This window comes from Nicrophorus vespilloides, unplaced genomic scaffold, assembly GCF_001412225.1.
Source record: "Nicrophorus vespilloides isolate i.1.1-1 unplaced genomic scaffold, Nicve_v1.0, whole genome shotgun sequence".
NCBI classification, from domain to species: domain Eukaryota; kingdom Metazoa; phylum Arthropoda; class Insecta; order Coleoptera; family Silphidae; genus Nicrophorus; species Nicrophorus vespilloides.
Window position 1 is genome coordinate 28,503 of NW_017096154.1, and position 14,874 is coordinate 43,376.

Genomic DNA, 14,874 nt, shown 5'->3' on the forward strand with positions numbered 1-14,874 from the left:
AATGAAGGGTGTCTTATAAAATTGAATTTTTGCGATCATCAGTAACCATGCAGTTTTTTAAACAACGAATGTTGTTTGTTTATTTAAACAAAAACAAAATTGAAAATGAAAGTTCTATTTCCATGTTCTGAAACTGATAATTTTACTGATTATATTTGAATTTGCTCTATATACTATTTTATGTCTATTTATATGCAGTCAAATAATTATTTAATTTACTTAATAATTGTTGAAAAAATGTCTTTCGTTTGATCGTTTCATGTAGTTTTTGAGGTGTCCTCGGCGTCGTTATTTTCGCAAATTGCTAAAAATAAAGAACCGGAACTGATAGTCTTATCATCGTAATTCATAAACGAGTTTAGCATTAGCCGGATCTGCGATCCGTTGGCGCGGAAAAAGCGAACGGGAAAAGCGGTTTTCGTAGATGAGAAGATTATGAACACGAGTCGTACCCATATGCAAATTACTAATCATTTGAATTAATGTCTAGATTGCAATGAGCGTGAGCGAACAATTGCCACCAACGCGATAAACAAATGATTGCTGCCCTTAATTAAATCAATCTCGTTCTGATGTATGCATATTCAGATATATTTATATATTTGTTAAAATCTATGTATCACAAGGTCATCACTGTCAGTTTCTGATTCTTTTTTCTCTTCTATTTTTATCTAAAATCCTTAAAATATAAATATAACACAGTTTTTTCATGAGATGCAAAACAAACATATTTTTCAATGACCACGAATTTTTGTCTCGTATCTAATTAATACAGTAATAATCTTAATCTAATTGATTAATTAATCAAATCTTTATAATTATTAAAAAAAATGTAATTGTAGTAGTAGTAATGAGAATATCGCAGGTCACTAACATTCTTTTCTTTCGTCGATTTCTCTATTGTACACGGTGAAACAATTAAAAAAACAACAATAAAACATTTACAATAACGATAATAACACAGCTTGTCTGATTAAGTCCTATACAAAGAATTAAAACTTAATAAATTTCACGTTTAAAATTTCACTAAAAAAACAAACAGGAATGCCCCTTTTCTGCTGCATCGCTGCACCATGACTAGTTAACAAAATACAAATCGAATTCAACGAAATGGGTCTCCTATGATTCCCTGATCCCCAATTTGTCTTATGCTCTTCTTTCGCTTTCAGTTCTCGTTCCATTTTCCTCGTGTTATTACTTGTCCTCCTATTTTTTTTCCGCACGACCACTTCCAAACTTGGCCTATCTATTCGTTTCTCTTGTACGATCACATTATACGTTTAATAAATACTGATTATCACATATTACAATAGTGTAAATATTGTTTGTTTTGGCTAGAGGCAGAACGTCCTCAATTCGTCCTGGGTGCAGGGCTTTTTGCAGCACTCGTCGGAGACCCCCTCCCTTCGATGCCTCTTGTACCTTAAGAACATCGACGTCTCCTCCTTGCGCTTGAATGGGAATTGCAGCTGACCTCTGTTGATCAGTATGTTTCGTCTAGTTTCATCTGAAATTCAGGAATGAAGTAAGAAGTAAATCAAAATTACTACCGTGAACAGTTGAAGATGTTTGATAACTCACTTCCTTTGTAGGGATTGTACTTTCCGTCGCAGATAACCGAAATGGCAGTTGCCAAGTAACTGCCGCACACCTGCAGCTGCTCCGGAAGATTTTTCAGCTGAGGCGTTGTCGGATAGCACTGAATGTAGCTGTATCCTACCAAGATGATCAGAATCAGTAACACTTCTTGACCCATCTGCAATTAAAGAAGCGGAAAAGAAAAATGTAACGATTACATAATATATTGGAGAAACACGATTCTTCAAGTTATGTTGATGGCACAAATGTCACAATATCATCTTGATGAAACTTTGATTTATATAATAAAAATTAATATTCAGATATTTGCTAATAATTATTGAAATTTTAAAAATTGGGATTATTTCAGTCGAAATCTTAAATAATCGAAGTAAATTTTATAGAAATTTTAAATGTTTGCTTTTGTTTGAAAAAAAAACAATATGTATTTGTTTTGAGTTAAAAAAGGAAAGGATAAAAAAACAAAGAGAGAGAGATAATAATAAGTAATCAAACTGTGCGATAAGTATAATTAATTATAGAACGAATGTGTATAATTATAATTAAAAATGTATGTGTGTTGTGTGAATATGTTGTCTATCTAATTGCGATATTCATGGATCACAGGTGGAAAGTTTATTAGATATATGTTGTACGTTGCCAAGCTGATAAGAGGTTATAGGTTGAATTCGCGCTTGCCTCCGCTAAGTTGCGATATAATTTATCATCGTTAGTTTTAATTGGAAAAAGTAAAATTCCATGAAAATACTATGAGCATCTTAGATCCAAGACCTAAAGTTGATATCTTAAAAGTTTTTTTACCTTTGCAATTCGCTTGGCAATAGTTGATCATGTAACGAGTATTGAGTTTCAAGAACGAAACTCCTTCACTTGTGTTGCGAAAACTTTCAGCCAACATTCGTCCGGCCGTGAGATAAGTTTTCTAAAATCCTGCGGCCCCTCACTTATCCTCTTTATTATTTTTTTTGCACAATTATAATTTATAGTAATATTTAATTCAGAGATTCCTTCTTTTCGTCCGAATGCAACAGATGCGACAAGTTTATTTTGAAGATGACCGAAGGAAAGGAATTAATAATTAGCACAGCACTCGATCGTTACAACTAAGTCAGAGTCGTAGTGATGAAGACCTTAAATAGCGTTGGACTCCCCGTCACTTTAATAATAACAAAATTTCTCCACGATAGATGTAATGTCGTTGCGCCCCCACCGCCTCCCGTTTATGTCTGTTGCACACAAATTGCGTCCCCTCCAAACGCTTATGAACCGCCGACCCCCAACTCACAATTCCAACTCCCATCAATAATATCTATACGTACAGTGTGCTGCGTGTCCCCAACCATCCTCCGGGCTCCTGTCTTCTTGGAAGCATATTTTCCTACTGATAATTTATTTTTAGATAAGTTGTTTATTTCAAATTTGACCCACCTTTGGCTTAAACTATGTTTCAGTTAGCATATTTTGCAAAATTATTAAACAAACTGACACAATACAACTTTATAAATTTTATATTTAGAAATCACTATCTCTTCATTCAATGACACCACTCAATAATGGAAATGAAACTTAGCATTGAATCTTATACTCATTATGAAATGTATTAATTTGGTTGATAAGAATACACAGAAATTCCAAAATTCATTTTTTTCATCTACCCTGTGTCATATTTAGACAGAGGCGTCTCTAGGGCTGATTAATCGAGCCAATGCCCGATGCCCCGCGAAATTTGGGCCCACAAACAGTGTTAGTTACCCTCTCATTGTTTTTTTAAGTTGCATTTTATATTTATGCCCACAATCCAAATGATGGCCTTGTATTTTGTACAAAAACTGACAAATGTTCCCGAAGAAAAATCCACAAAAAGACTGTTATAAGAGAATAAATAAAAGAGAACAAGAGTATGGAATGAATTATCTTATTATCATTTTTTTTTTATGGGAAAATATATTTCGCTTAACGTGGAACGTTATGAGTAAGATTCTGGAATGAATTATGATCATTATGCGAGGTTCCAGTGTACTTAACTGTTACTGTCACTGATTAAATTACACTAAACGTTGAGAATAAACACTATGTATACAGGACTTCCAATATGATACAACTAATGCAGATAATAATAATTGCAAATATTAATAATAGAGGAAACATGGAAAAAGCTGCAAATAATGCACAGTAATTAGTACTTAATGAAAGCGGTACGTTTTCCTTTCGCCTAGATCTCATTTTTTTTTCTCTCCTCGCAATAAGTTCGCGGACAAATTATTTCCGCGTTATAATTGCATCCAGACCGCAAATGTGAAGCAAATTGTACAATTGCTTTCTATTGTATAATAAGAAACATGACCATCTATTTCTTAATCACTTACTTAATTTATGTTTTAGTTATTTCATTCAATTTAATTAATTAAATAAAAGTAAAAGGGTGGAAAAGGCGGTATTGACCTTAGAAATTAACTTTTTGTTTTTATTATTATTAAAAGAAAAATGCATCGTAAACATATTTGAAGTATTTAATTTATGATACGTATTGTACAATAGTGAAATCGTCGAATTTCTGTTTTGTTTTACAATATTTTGAATGCAGTGTAGAAACAATTGTTTTCTTCGCGTATCGCGTTCATATGTCAAAGACTCGTTTATTTTTTCATAATCGAGATGAAAAACAAATAATTATCTTGTTGTTCAGCTCAGCGAACTATAAATATTGCGAGATCCGCATGATCACTATCAACTTCACTCGTTTAACGAACTTTCCGATCATGAGAATGAGACGAAAAAAAATGTAATTGAAAATTAAAAAGAAATAAAAAATCTCTATCTATATCTAAACAATTGAAGAAACGCGTTTTGTTATAATTCGATTACTTGTGAAAAATTAAAAAAAAGGCCGGAAGACGAGTGAAAATAATCCAGCGATTCGTGGTATCGTAAATTTGTGGAAAGTGTGTGTATATTTTCGCGACCTTTGCGCGTAGAATCTACTTTCAGAGGCCAATGTCAGGAACACGGAACATATTTCTTATCGCATTTGTATTTATTTTGATCTTTTTTTTAAATATAAATTTAATATTACATGTGCACGCGATAAAATAGAGGTTAGGTTAAATTAGGTTAGATTTAAATTTGACATATTGGTAATGGTTTTTTGTGTTCAAAGAATCGTATGTAAATAATGCAGTAATAAAAGTTGATATTTAAGTTGTAGTTATCGACAATAAATAGCGTTAAATGTATTGTTGTTGCTTGTACTTTTTTCTCTTTTTCGTTCAACGACGATTTCAAAATACACTTATTATCTTGACGGATAACAAAAACATCTTGTTGTTGTTATTGCGCCTCGAAACTACAAATACTGTGGAATCCGGAAGGCGTTTGTTATCTGAGAAATGAGAAACTTATTTACAACTTACACCTCATCGATGTCCATTTTCGATGAAGTTATATTGACAATCATAGAAAATAGCAACTTGTTCACATTGTTTTGGTTGTTATCAATTGGTACAGACTTGGTCTATAAATAGCAGGACCAAAGCGGTCTACACAGTTTTTTTTCGTTATATAATTAGATGCGCTATAAAGTAGTCTCTGCTCGGTCTAGCGCTAACAAGTTATTGCTTTTCTATAAATAATCCATTATAGACATGAGAATCCAACGACCCTATGCACTCAATTATATTGTTTTGTTTATACCGTATCTTCTATATAAACACGAGAACGCATACAGAGAAAGACTGCTCTTACGTTATGATTAAAATGCACTCAATAGTCGAACAATTAGGCCACAACCATGATATACATATATTTATAACACGGGCCACAACTACCTGAATATTATGATCTACTCATATGTAATCTCAATATTATAACTCTACATTACAGTATTTAAAAGAGTTGATAGTAATTGAGCAGAGCAGAAACAAGAGTGCACTTCTATCGCCGTTTCTGACCTACGTTTCGGTCGCCAATTTTTTTTCACGCTACTTTATTCGTTTATAAATGCTGTAATTTATGCCTTTCATTTCCGATAAAATTCTTCAGCGGATCAGACTTTTGAACTCTTGACATGCATAAGTTATATTTGTTGCAAATACAATCCGCTGTATCCATACGCGCGCGGATTAAAAATAGTGTTTAAAAACTATTTTCAAAGAACAAAACTCAGACGATTACGTAATCCACCACTGGTAGAAGCAATTCTCCTTTTTTTTCATATTTATTTTCTTCGGTTTGGCTCGTGTCTATTTAATTATCGGTGATTGATTTGCCGAAACGGGTTCAAAATAACTCAGAGATAAATCCAATATAGATATAATCATCTTAGGATGATGATTGATGGTTGCTATATTTGGACGACGGGAACTCCGCATACAAAGTCGACGTAAATAAAATGCTCTCCGCCCGTTAACGCAATTGTTGTTACTTAGATACAGCGCGAAAAACATATTTTTTTGTTATTCGTTTCTCCTTTTGAATAAATTAATCAATTGGTAGAGTGTAAATAAAGTTTGTTTATTGAAGACAACAAGTCGACTGTGAACTGCTTGCATTTTTGCAAATTGCGATTGACCTCTCAATTTCAACTTCATTTTTTTTAAAGTTTAATATTTGTCAAATTGCATTTGAAGTTTGTGTGTAAGAAATTTAAACCAATTTATCAATTTTACATATTCGGCGAAAGTAAGTGTCAAATATGATTACAATTCTACAATTTTCTTCTTTTCATTTAATATTGAAAAACTTTTAAATAGTTCAATCTAAATGTTAGTAAATTTCAAGTTTGATTTTTCTATCTCTATAGATATCAATCTTTGATGGTGTCCTAAACATTTTTGTCCCGTAGACATTAAATAATTTCCATTTTATTTAACTCACTAGAATCTAGTGAGTTAAATGTTAAATAACTTTATATTCATTTTTTGGTGTAACTCCTATCAAAAACTTTCTCGCGATAGTCATGCATCATATGAATCAGGTAAGTCTTTTTTTAAACTGCATCTTAAATTCTTCTTTTAACATGACTTACGTTTCTTGTCATCATATGGATTGATATTCCACTGTGGTATTTCTATAGTCAATACATCTTCATACTTAGTTTCATCATCCTGGTAGTTTGTCTGCACGAAATTTGGATAATTCGCGTCATCCAATGTTTTGATATACAACACTTTGGGAATGACTGTACTAAACAAACTCTAGGTTGATGGTAACACGCATCGTAAATTTAACCAATTTTTGGGTTTGACAAGATTAAATGAGTGTCATTTTATTAAATTTATTTTTATGTTTTACATGTGTCAATACATAATACCAGATGATAATATAAAGCGTAATTATACAAATACAGTGGAACCTCGCTTAACGAACATAATCCGTTCTGGATTTTGTGAAATACTCGTATAGTGAAACAATTTTCCCCATATGTAACTTGGTCTTGTTTTTTAATGATTTTGCTTTTGATATCTATGTTTATTTTTATTCTTTGGATTTTTATGCAAATGTTATTAAATTTTGCACAAAAAATCACAAATAACGTCCTAAGTTTGGAAATATGTGTGATCACAAAACAACACTATGAAGAAACTAAAATGACTACTAACACCAGGAACAGAAATGCTCGTTATGTGAGGTTTCACTATATAGTGGAACCTCGCTTAACGAGTTTAATCCGTTCCAAAATTTCCGGATTTTTACTCGTATAGTGAAACATATTCAAAAATACACATAATATGTGTACACAAGTTTTAAAAATGATGTAGCTGGCGCCCAATCCGGGACTTCTCTTCTCACATAACGAGTGATATGCGAAACGTCGCTCGTTAAGTCATTTTTCTTACATTTTGCTCGTTAAGTGAGGTTCCACTGTATATGCTATATAAGTTTTTTTCTTGGTTAATAAGAAAATGTTTTAGTTTATTTATTTTATTTGTTTATTTTAACAGGGCAACAATTTTTATTATCTACAAATGCAGCGGTTATCAGTTCTAAACACGTCCTGTTGTCGCCGACGTGATTTTGGTGGCCTTTGTTAACCGAGTGCGATTTATTTGTCCTAATGTATCCGAGATTCAGCTGGTCAGGGCAGGTCAGGATACCAGATGTTGATGATGACGCCGTCGACGATGATTATTACAAGTCTAGACGTGCCGCATGTTTAGAACTAAATTTATATTCTTCTTTCTTCCTTTCCTTCTTTCGTCTACACAATAATAATAATAATAATACTAATAATCGTAATAATGCTAATAGGGATAGTATAATACAGTTCACATGGTTTATAACTAAGCACTTGTGTTTATAATGTAATATAGTATAATCATATCAGTGGTTGGTGTGAATGACTACACCGCCGTCTGAGTGTATGTGCCAGCATATAAATAAACAAATCATTGACACGACGAACCGTGCAAAATAATTGAAATCCTTAGGGACGATAAACGACTAAGTGGAACGTTTAGTCGAGGAGAACAAAGAGCAAAACATCTTAGACGGCGTCGGCCTCCTTGTTTTCATAGTAAGCTGGTGGTTGAGGCTCCACGAAAACAATCGTGTCCGGTTTGTCCACGCGTCTAGGTACGTAGTGAGGATTGTGAGGGTCGAGCATCTGGTAGAAGCTCAGCACACATACCCAGATGTACCAGAAGAAAGCTAAAAAAATATTAATTAAACTGTTAATACATTTTTTTGATTAATACTGATGTTAATTTTATAATGTAGGAATTGAAATATTTCTTCTGCGATTTACTTATTCATAACATGTGTGTATATACTCAATCTTAATCTTAATTCTAAACATTAATCAATTCATTTTTTATTTGAATCGATTTAAATTGAATAATTATTAAATATATTAATTAAATTAATTAATACCAACCATTTCTTCAAAACTATGAATATTTAATTGTTACTTACAAAGTGCGATAAGGATTATAATTGCAATAGGATTTCCGAATACGAGGATAACGCACAGGATCGTAATCAAGGCCAAACCGATGCACTGCACGATGAGATAGGGTAGCAAAAATAGTCGTTTTTCCTGTAAAATAAAAGTACATTAATTAATTTTGTTTGTATTAACAACGTATACGAAGATTATGTAGAGATACGCGAAGTGATTAAGTTAACACTTCAAAATAACGTATATGCAACCGCAATTGATCATCGAAGAAGATGATTTATTTATGGTGATCGGAGCAAACAGAACTCACCAGCACAGAACATGACAAATCAGGGCATGATAAAGCAGAACCTTATGAAGAGAACAAGACAAAACAAAGCAGCGACCATATAGAATAGCTAAAAAATCAACAGTGATAAAACAGAATAGTACTAAAACAGAACAGCATAAAAACAGGACATCGATTAAAATTAAAATTCAACTAATGTGTTAAAATTCCTAAGACACGCTATATCGTTATATTTTCGTATGAGTAATAAAAATGATAACTAATTTAAGTATGTTCACTAAATCTAAAAAAAATATTTTGAAAGACCCTTAATTTAATTTTATTTTTGTTATTGTATTAAGTTTATGTTTTGGTAATTTATTGTAGCAATAAATATTATTACTATTATTATTTTGAAACAAATATCAATTCTATGCTTTATGAATTATGTGAACAGAATTGCTTTTTATTATTTATATTTTATATAAATTTATAAAAATAATGTATATAAATGTATAAAAATAGTAAATTTAAAATTGTGTTTTAATTAAAAAGAAATCATAAATTGGGACAAGCCCGACTTCCACTGTATATATTACTAGTACATATTTTGTTGCATAATGTATTTTTGAATTTCAAAATGTATATTTATTTTGATATTGCGTACCATCCATGATAATTCATTATAAAATAAATTTATAATTATATATTTAAGCTTTATCATTTATCTATTTGAATTTTTATTGAAATATTATTATTTCTTTCCGATGTCACTGTTCGTTTTTTCGCTATTTTGTTTTAGTACTATGCTACTTTGATGCTGTTTTGTTTTGTCCTGTTCTCTTGCATGACGTTCTATTTTATCATATCCTGATATGTCATGTGTTGTTTTGGTGAGTTCTGTTTGATCATGGAACAATTTAAGAGAAAGTTTGTCACAGGGATTATGTTCTTTCGATACTTCAGGATATTCGATAAGCAAATGAAAAAATATTTATTTTGTCGTTTACCTTGTGGGCTCCGTAGGACAAGCAGCCGTTCATGATGAAGTTCAAGAGATGTCCTCCGGTTAGGAAAGTGTGCGTTGCTGCTACATCTGGATCTTCAACGATCATGCTGAGAGCTAGATGAACCATAACAATGATCCCTGACATCACCTAAACACAATCGAGCAATTGCTAAATTATTATCATACTTATTCAATATGTGTTTCTCTAAATCATACTATTATAGAGTAAATACTAATTACTTTATTATTAACTTTAAGAAAGTACAATCTATGAGTTTATTACAAATATAATTCAATTATTAGTTTCTTAAGCGTTTTTAGAAATTATTTTTTTAAGCAATGAAAGATTTTTTTCTAATGTAAATTAATTTAGATATTGATGAGGAAAATACACACTCACCAGATTGATGACGCCGAAGATGGAGATGCCCAGTCTCAAATCGTAACAGAAAAACTTCTCTACCATCTCGCGCGTTTTCCTTAATTATCTTGAAATGTTGAGGAAATTTTCCGTTTCGTATCTTGTTCTTGTCGTTGTTATTGTTGTACTTCTTTTCCGGGTATTTTTTGTAGGAATGAACTTGCGAAACGATCAGTTCGGAATGTGGGAAAACAGTGCGCACTGTTGCAGCTCAGACTCCGTCCGGATCCCCAATGATTTTCCAGTTGACGCCAGTCCGACTAGGATTTTTGGCGAGACAAGACCAGACACGACGTCTAGTCCATTCCCCATTTCCACCACATTTATCCGTTTCTTTGCGCAACAAATGAACATGATGATATTAACATACTTTCTTTTGTGGTGGTGACGGGAATTTTAATTTATATGTTCAACAAAAAATACAATTGAATTGATAGCTCAAAATTAATTATGATAATTTTCGTCTAATTATATTTATCACAAAATAACCATCATTTTTTCTTCTACTTTTATAGCTTACATTAAAAGTGTTATAAGAATATAACGAATTAGCTTCATTGGGTTAGGATATCATTTAATTCGATGAGGAAATATTAGAACACATTGCTTTTAATCGTTTATTTTAAAACTTTATTTAATTATTATTTTTTAAATCGTATTATATTTATATATATATTCATAGCATTATTTATTTTTTTCAAGAACTTTTCTCAGAACAGTTAAATAAATAAGAGTTTACACATACACAATATTATTATTAACAAAAATTTTCTTTCGCGAAATTATTTAAAAAAAATAACCCAAGAAACTTGCTTGCAGATCCCAAATATCGTCATTACTCTTTCTTGGCTTTCATTAAAAAAATCGATACAAAACAAAATAATACACAAAAAAAAAATAATTAAAAAAACTAAACAAAATACAATAATAACATACGAAAGCGCAGTTACATAGCTCTTTGGTACATTTGGCAATCGTTGGAGACAAACAATAAATAATAATAAAGTACTTTGTGCGAGAGATTCATAGAAAAATATAGAACAACAAACTGCAATTAATAATTATAATAATATGTTACAACATATGCATTTACATATTATTGTTTTGAGTGTTTTTTGTATGTGTTTGTGCGTGATTGGGTGTTTTAAAAATGGTGAAGCAGTGCCATCTACTTTATAAAACGAAAAGTTACGAAATGAAATGGTATTTACAATGATTGGGATTTGAGACGCGAGCCGCCATTTTAATTAATTCATCTTTTGTTTATAATGAATTTTAGATTGTTTCAGTCTACTGGATAGGAATGTTTTTTTTGCAGAATTTTCGCTGTTAATTTGAGAACATTAAAAAAAAACAAAAAGCTAGACAATGCAGAGTGTCGTGTCTTTGCAGACGGAGATCTGGGCCTCCTCCATGATCCTCAGACGTGGACCCAGCGGAACGCCCATCTTCTGGAGCCGCTCCTCGCTTAGGTACGGCAGCTCCACCATTCCTATCCGCTCGTTCTCGAAGACATTCGCATATTTCTGCAACAGCAACGAACAAAGATAAAACATACAATAGTATATTTGAAAAATAAATAAAATTTTAATTATATTACGTTATTGTTTATTCATTGAAAATATTTTCTAATATTAATTTAATTAATTTGGTGTGTGTACGACTTACTTCGTATCCTAACTTCCTTAAGAATAATCTCAGCAATGGCGGCTCATCTCCAAAAAACTTGGTGAGCTTCTTGACGCGCGTGGGGTTGGCCAAATTAGGTAAATCCTTGGACGTGTTCGTCGGTCTCGCAGCCGATTGCGAACGAACGTTCAGCATATTTGTTTGAGTCCGAAGAGCAGATATTTCGCCACGGATATTCTCCATCTCCTGGATCATCAGATGTTGCGTCCTCATTTCTGAAGAGAGATGCGCCACGGACCGGGCTAACGTGACCACATGGGATTCTAGCCTCTGGAAACGCTTGTTGATGCCGCGCATGTCTCGCACCTTTTTCCTATCCTCGTGCGCCCTTCTCTTGTCTCTGATCGGCCTGCTGCTCACCGAACTTGACGGAAGCGAAGACATACTGCCGTATCGGCGCTTGCTGAAGCGAGGATCCGATGGTTGATAACGACTCGCGTGCTTCTTGACGCCCAGAAGCTTCAACACCTGCAAGAAGATATTGTAGAATTGTGTTACAATCATTGGAAAACATTCGAGATTACCTCGGAATACATGCTTTCCAATCCCTCGAGCTGTTTCCTGATGGTCCGAGCATCCGTCGTGCTGATATCTCCGTCAGAGTCGCTCTGACCATCGAGCATAGATTCGAGGTCAATCGATCTCGTCGTAGTTGACGTCATATCGGCCGTGTCCAAACCGAAAACTGCAATAGAAAGTTTAGAAACAAAAACTTTAGTGCACTATATTAGATAGATTTGGCTTTTCTGACTTTTTTTCAAATCTTAATTAAAAAAATTAATTTGTCACGAATGAATTGTAATTGATAATTTTTTTTCAATCATACTTTGTTTGCTCCTCAGAATTGAGTTGTGATCGATTTTCTTGTTGCTCCGATGCTTTGTGTTGGCCGAATGCCATCTGTTTGCCATTGTCCCTGGATGTCCTTTGCTCTTGTAGTTATCGTAGTCGGGTTTGCTTCCGTATGGTAAACTGGAAATAGATTAGTCAGACAACGTTGGAAGGGAATTGTTGTATGCGAACCTGCTATGTTTGTATCTGGTTGAGTTTCTGGGCGTAATGTTCGGCGACGATTGCTCCCCAGGTGATAACGGAGGCAAAGGCGGTGTCATTGAGGATATGCTTTCGCTGAGCGTCGAGTTGGCGATGTTTGTGGCGTTCGTCGTTTGCAGTGAGAGTTCGTGAAGTTTGGGCTCGAGAATGTGTCTCAATTCTGTTTCTACGATATCGACCCATTCGGGTTCACGTCCTGCCGCTGCAGCAGTCTTCAGGTCCCTGTAGTTACCGGCCAGATGAAGTTGATGATGATGATTATCGGACTCGTTGCTGGTATCGATACCTCCAGGTCTTCGGCCGCTGCTGTAGGCGGCGCTTCCACGGCCGGAATCAGCATTCGACGACGATTGACGTTCCTTGTCGTAATCGGAGCTGGCCGCGGAACCAGTCTTACGCGAATTCCTCAACTCCTCCCCATCGCCTTTGCTCCTCTGCCCGATGTTGTAGACGCCTTCGATCTTACCGATCTCACCCTCCAGTTGCTTCCGAGGCGCTCCTTGAAGCGCCACGTTTACCTTGGATTCGTCCTTGTTGAAAGTGTCGTCCGTTTGTTGGGTGTCGCGTTGTAGAAATCCCCCATCATCACTGTCCTTCTCCTCTAGGTGACTGGTCTTCACTATTACTTCCATAAGATTTCCTTGGGAGCCCCGACGGATCGCCTGAGGTTGCGGTCTGTTATCGGGGATGTCGTTCTTGATCTCATCCTCGTAGCTGAGCTGCGGCTGCGACGCCGCACGACGCGCTTCAAAGGTTTTCTGCCGGAGGCTGTCGCGTTCTAGCTGTTGTGCGCTTCGTTGCTCTCCGACGGCTCTGCGATCCTCCAGCGATCGCCCTTCGTTCATATCCTTCGTGGGCGACTGCATCACCATGTACGAAGGTCTTTGCGAAGGTTGAAGCCTTTGCGGAGAAGACGCGTATGTCTGATGGTAGTAGTCTTCTGGGCGCGGTGCAACGAGCATCTCCTGCGATCTGGACTGCATCATCTGCTGATTCTTAAAGCCCTGATACTGTTGCGCCGCTAAGATCTGCTGCTGCACCACGTGCTGATTGTACTGGTGCTGAATGTCGACGCGCGGCTTCCCGTAGATTCCTTGCTCCCCAATCGACTTCTTCACGATAATACGGTCATCACCACCAACACCATCCTCGACGCTGCGAGCCGCATTGTTTAGACCCGACTCCTCCGGCTTATCTTCATCTTTGCTGCTCTTGAACTTACTCGAGATAATGTCCTTGATTGAGTGGTACGTCTTGGTGATGGTCTTGTTCTTCGGTTCCTTCTCGGTAGGGACGCCGGGCGTCTGCAGCGGCGCCTGTGTATAATCCTCGACTTTCTGGTATTGCTGTGGTTGTTGCTGCTTTTGAGGCGTCTTCGCAAGCTCGCCCTGCCAAGTTGACTGCCTAGGTACGGCTCCGGTGGAGAGGCCCGTCTGCGAGTTGTAGTAGTCCTGGTGGTAGCTCACCCTGTACATCGATGAAGCGTTGTTCTCCACATGGTTCTGAAAATGTGGGCGCGTATTTCAAATTTACAAATTACAACAATGGTCCCACTTACGGTCTCTGCGTTCAGCGCAAATTCGACCATTCTTCGGGAATAAAAATATAAGAAATTTAAAATGTTAAAAAACAATAAAAAAGAAAATTGCTGCTACTATGACTTCCTTGACTGGAGAAGCGGGTGCGGGCACCTTCGCATTGCCGCTCGCAGCACACTACTACTAAAAAGAAGACTATAGCAGACAAGAACAGAAGAACAAAAAAAAGAAAGGAAAAGAGTGAGGATGTGTATATTCTTTATGTGCGTGCAGAATGAGTGAGCAAGTGCCTTCATAGCTTGGAATATCAAGAATATCCCCTCTCGAGAGAGATATCAATCTTTTCCGTGGAAGTGCGGTCTCACAATTAATTCATAAATAAACATGGCACATCGGGGGCGT

The 14,874-nt window shown here is 35.2% G+C and overlaps 3 protein-coding genes across 6 annotated transcripts in view; all 3 read right to left on the reverse strand.

Moving 5' to 3' along the window:
- Positions 1 to 232: 232 nt before the first annotated feature.
- LOC108569818 (bombyxin A-3 homolog) lies at positions 233 to 2,762 on the reverse strand. The gene is made up of 3 exons (XM_017931511.1): positions 2,401 to 2,762; positions 1,582 to 1,756; positions 233 to 1,507 (listed from the first exon to the last, which is right to left on the reverse strand). Exons 2-3 carry the CDS (start codon positions 1,754 to 1,756, stop codon positions 1,335 to 1,337), a joined length of 348 nt encoding a protein of 115 aa, XP_017787000.1. The 5' UTR covers positions 2,401 to 2,762; the 3' UTR covers positions 233 to 1,334.
- A 4,887-nt stretch (positions 2,763 to 7,649) lies between these two features.
- LOC108569819 lies at positions 7,650 to 10,439 on the reverse strand. Its single transcript, XM_017931512.1, has 4 exons — positions 10,172 to 10,439; positions 9,773 to 9,919; positions 8,509 to 8,632; positions 7,650 to 8,244 (listed from the first exon to the last, which is right to left on the reverse strand). The coding sequence occupies exons 1-4, from the start codon at positions 10,235 to 10,237 to the stop codon at positions 8,081 to 8,083; spliced, it is 501 nt and encodes a 166-aa protein (XP_017787001.1). The 5' UTR covers positions 10,238 to 10,439; the 3' UTR covers positions 7,650 to 8,080.
- An 819-nt stretch (positions 10,440 to 11,258) lies between these two features.
- LOC108569828 overlaps positions 11,259 to 14,874 on the reverse strand; it is a 29,453-nt gene continuing 25,837 nt past the window's right edge. For 3 of the 4 annotated variants that reach the window (XM_017931530.1, XM_017931532.1, XM_017931531.1), the window contains exons 4-8: positions 12,905 to 14,436; positions 12,708 to 12,853; positions 12,406 to 12,566; positions 11,861 to 12,349; positions 11,259 to 11,718 (exon numbers count right to left, since the gene is read on the reverse strand). In XM_017931530.1, the coding sequence (XP_017787019.1) occupies positions 11,554 to 11,718; positions 11,861 to 12,349; positions 12,406 to 12,566; positions 12,708 to 12,853; positions 12,905 to 14,436 (2,493 nt within the window). In that variant the 3' untranslated portion in view covers positions 11,259 to 11,553. Of the gene's footprint in view, positions 11,719 to 11,860; positions 12,350 to 12,405; positions 12,567 to 12,707; positions 12,854 to 12,904; positions 14,437 to 14,492; positions 14,661 to 14,874 lie in introns of those variants that run through there. The other variant, XM_017931533.1, reaches the window with a different exon arrangement.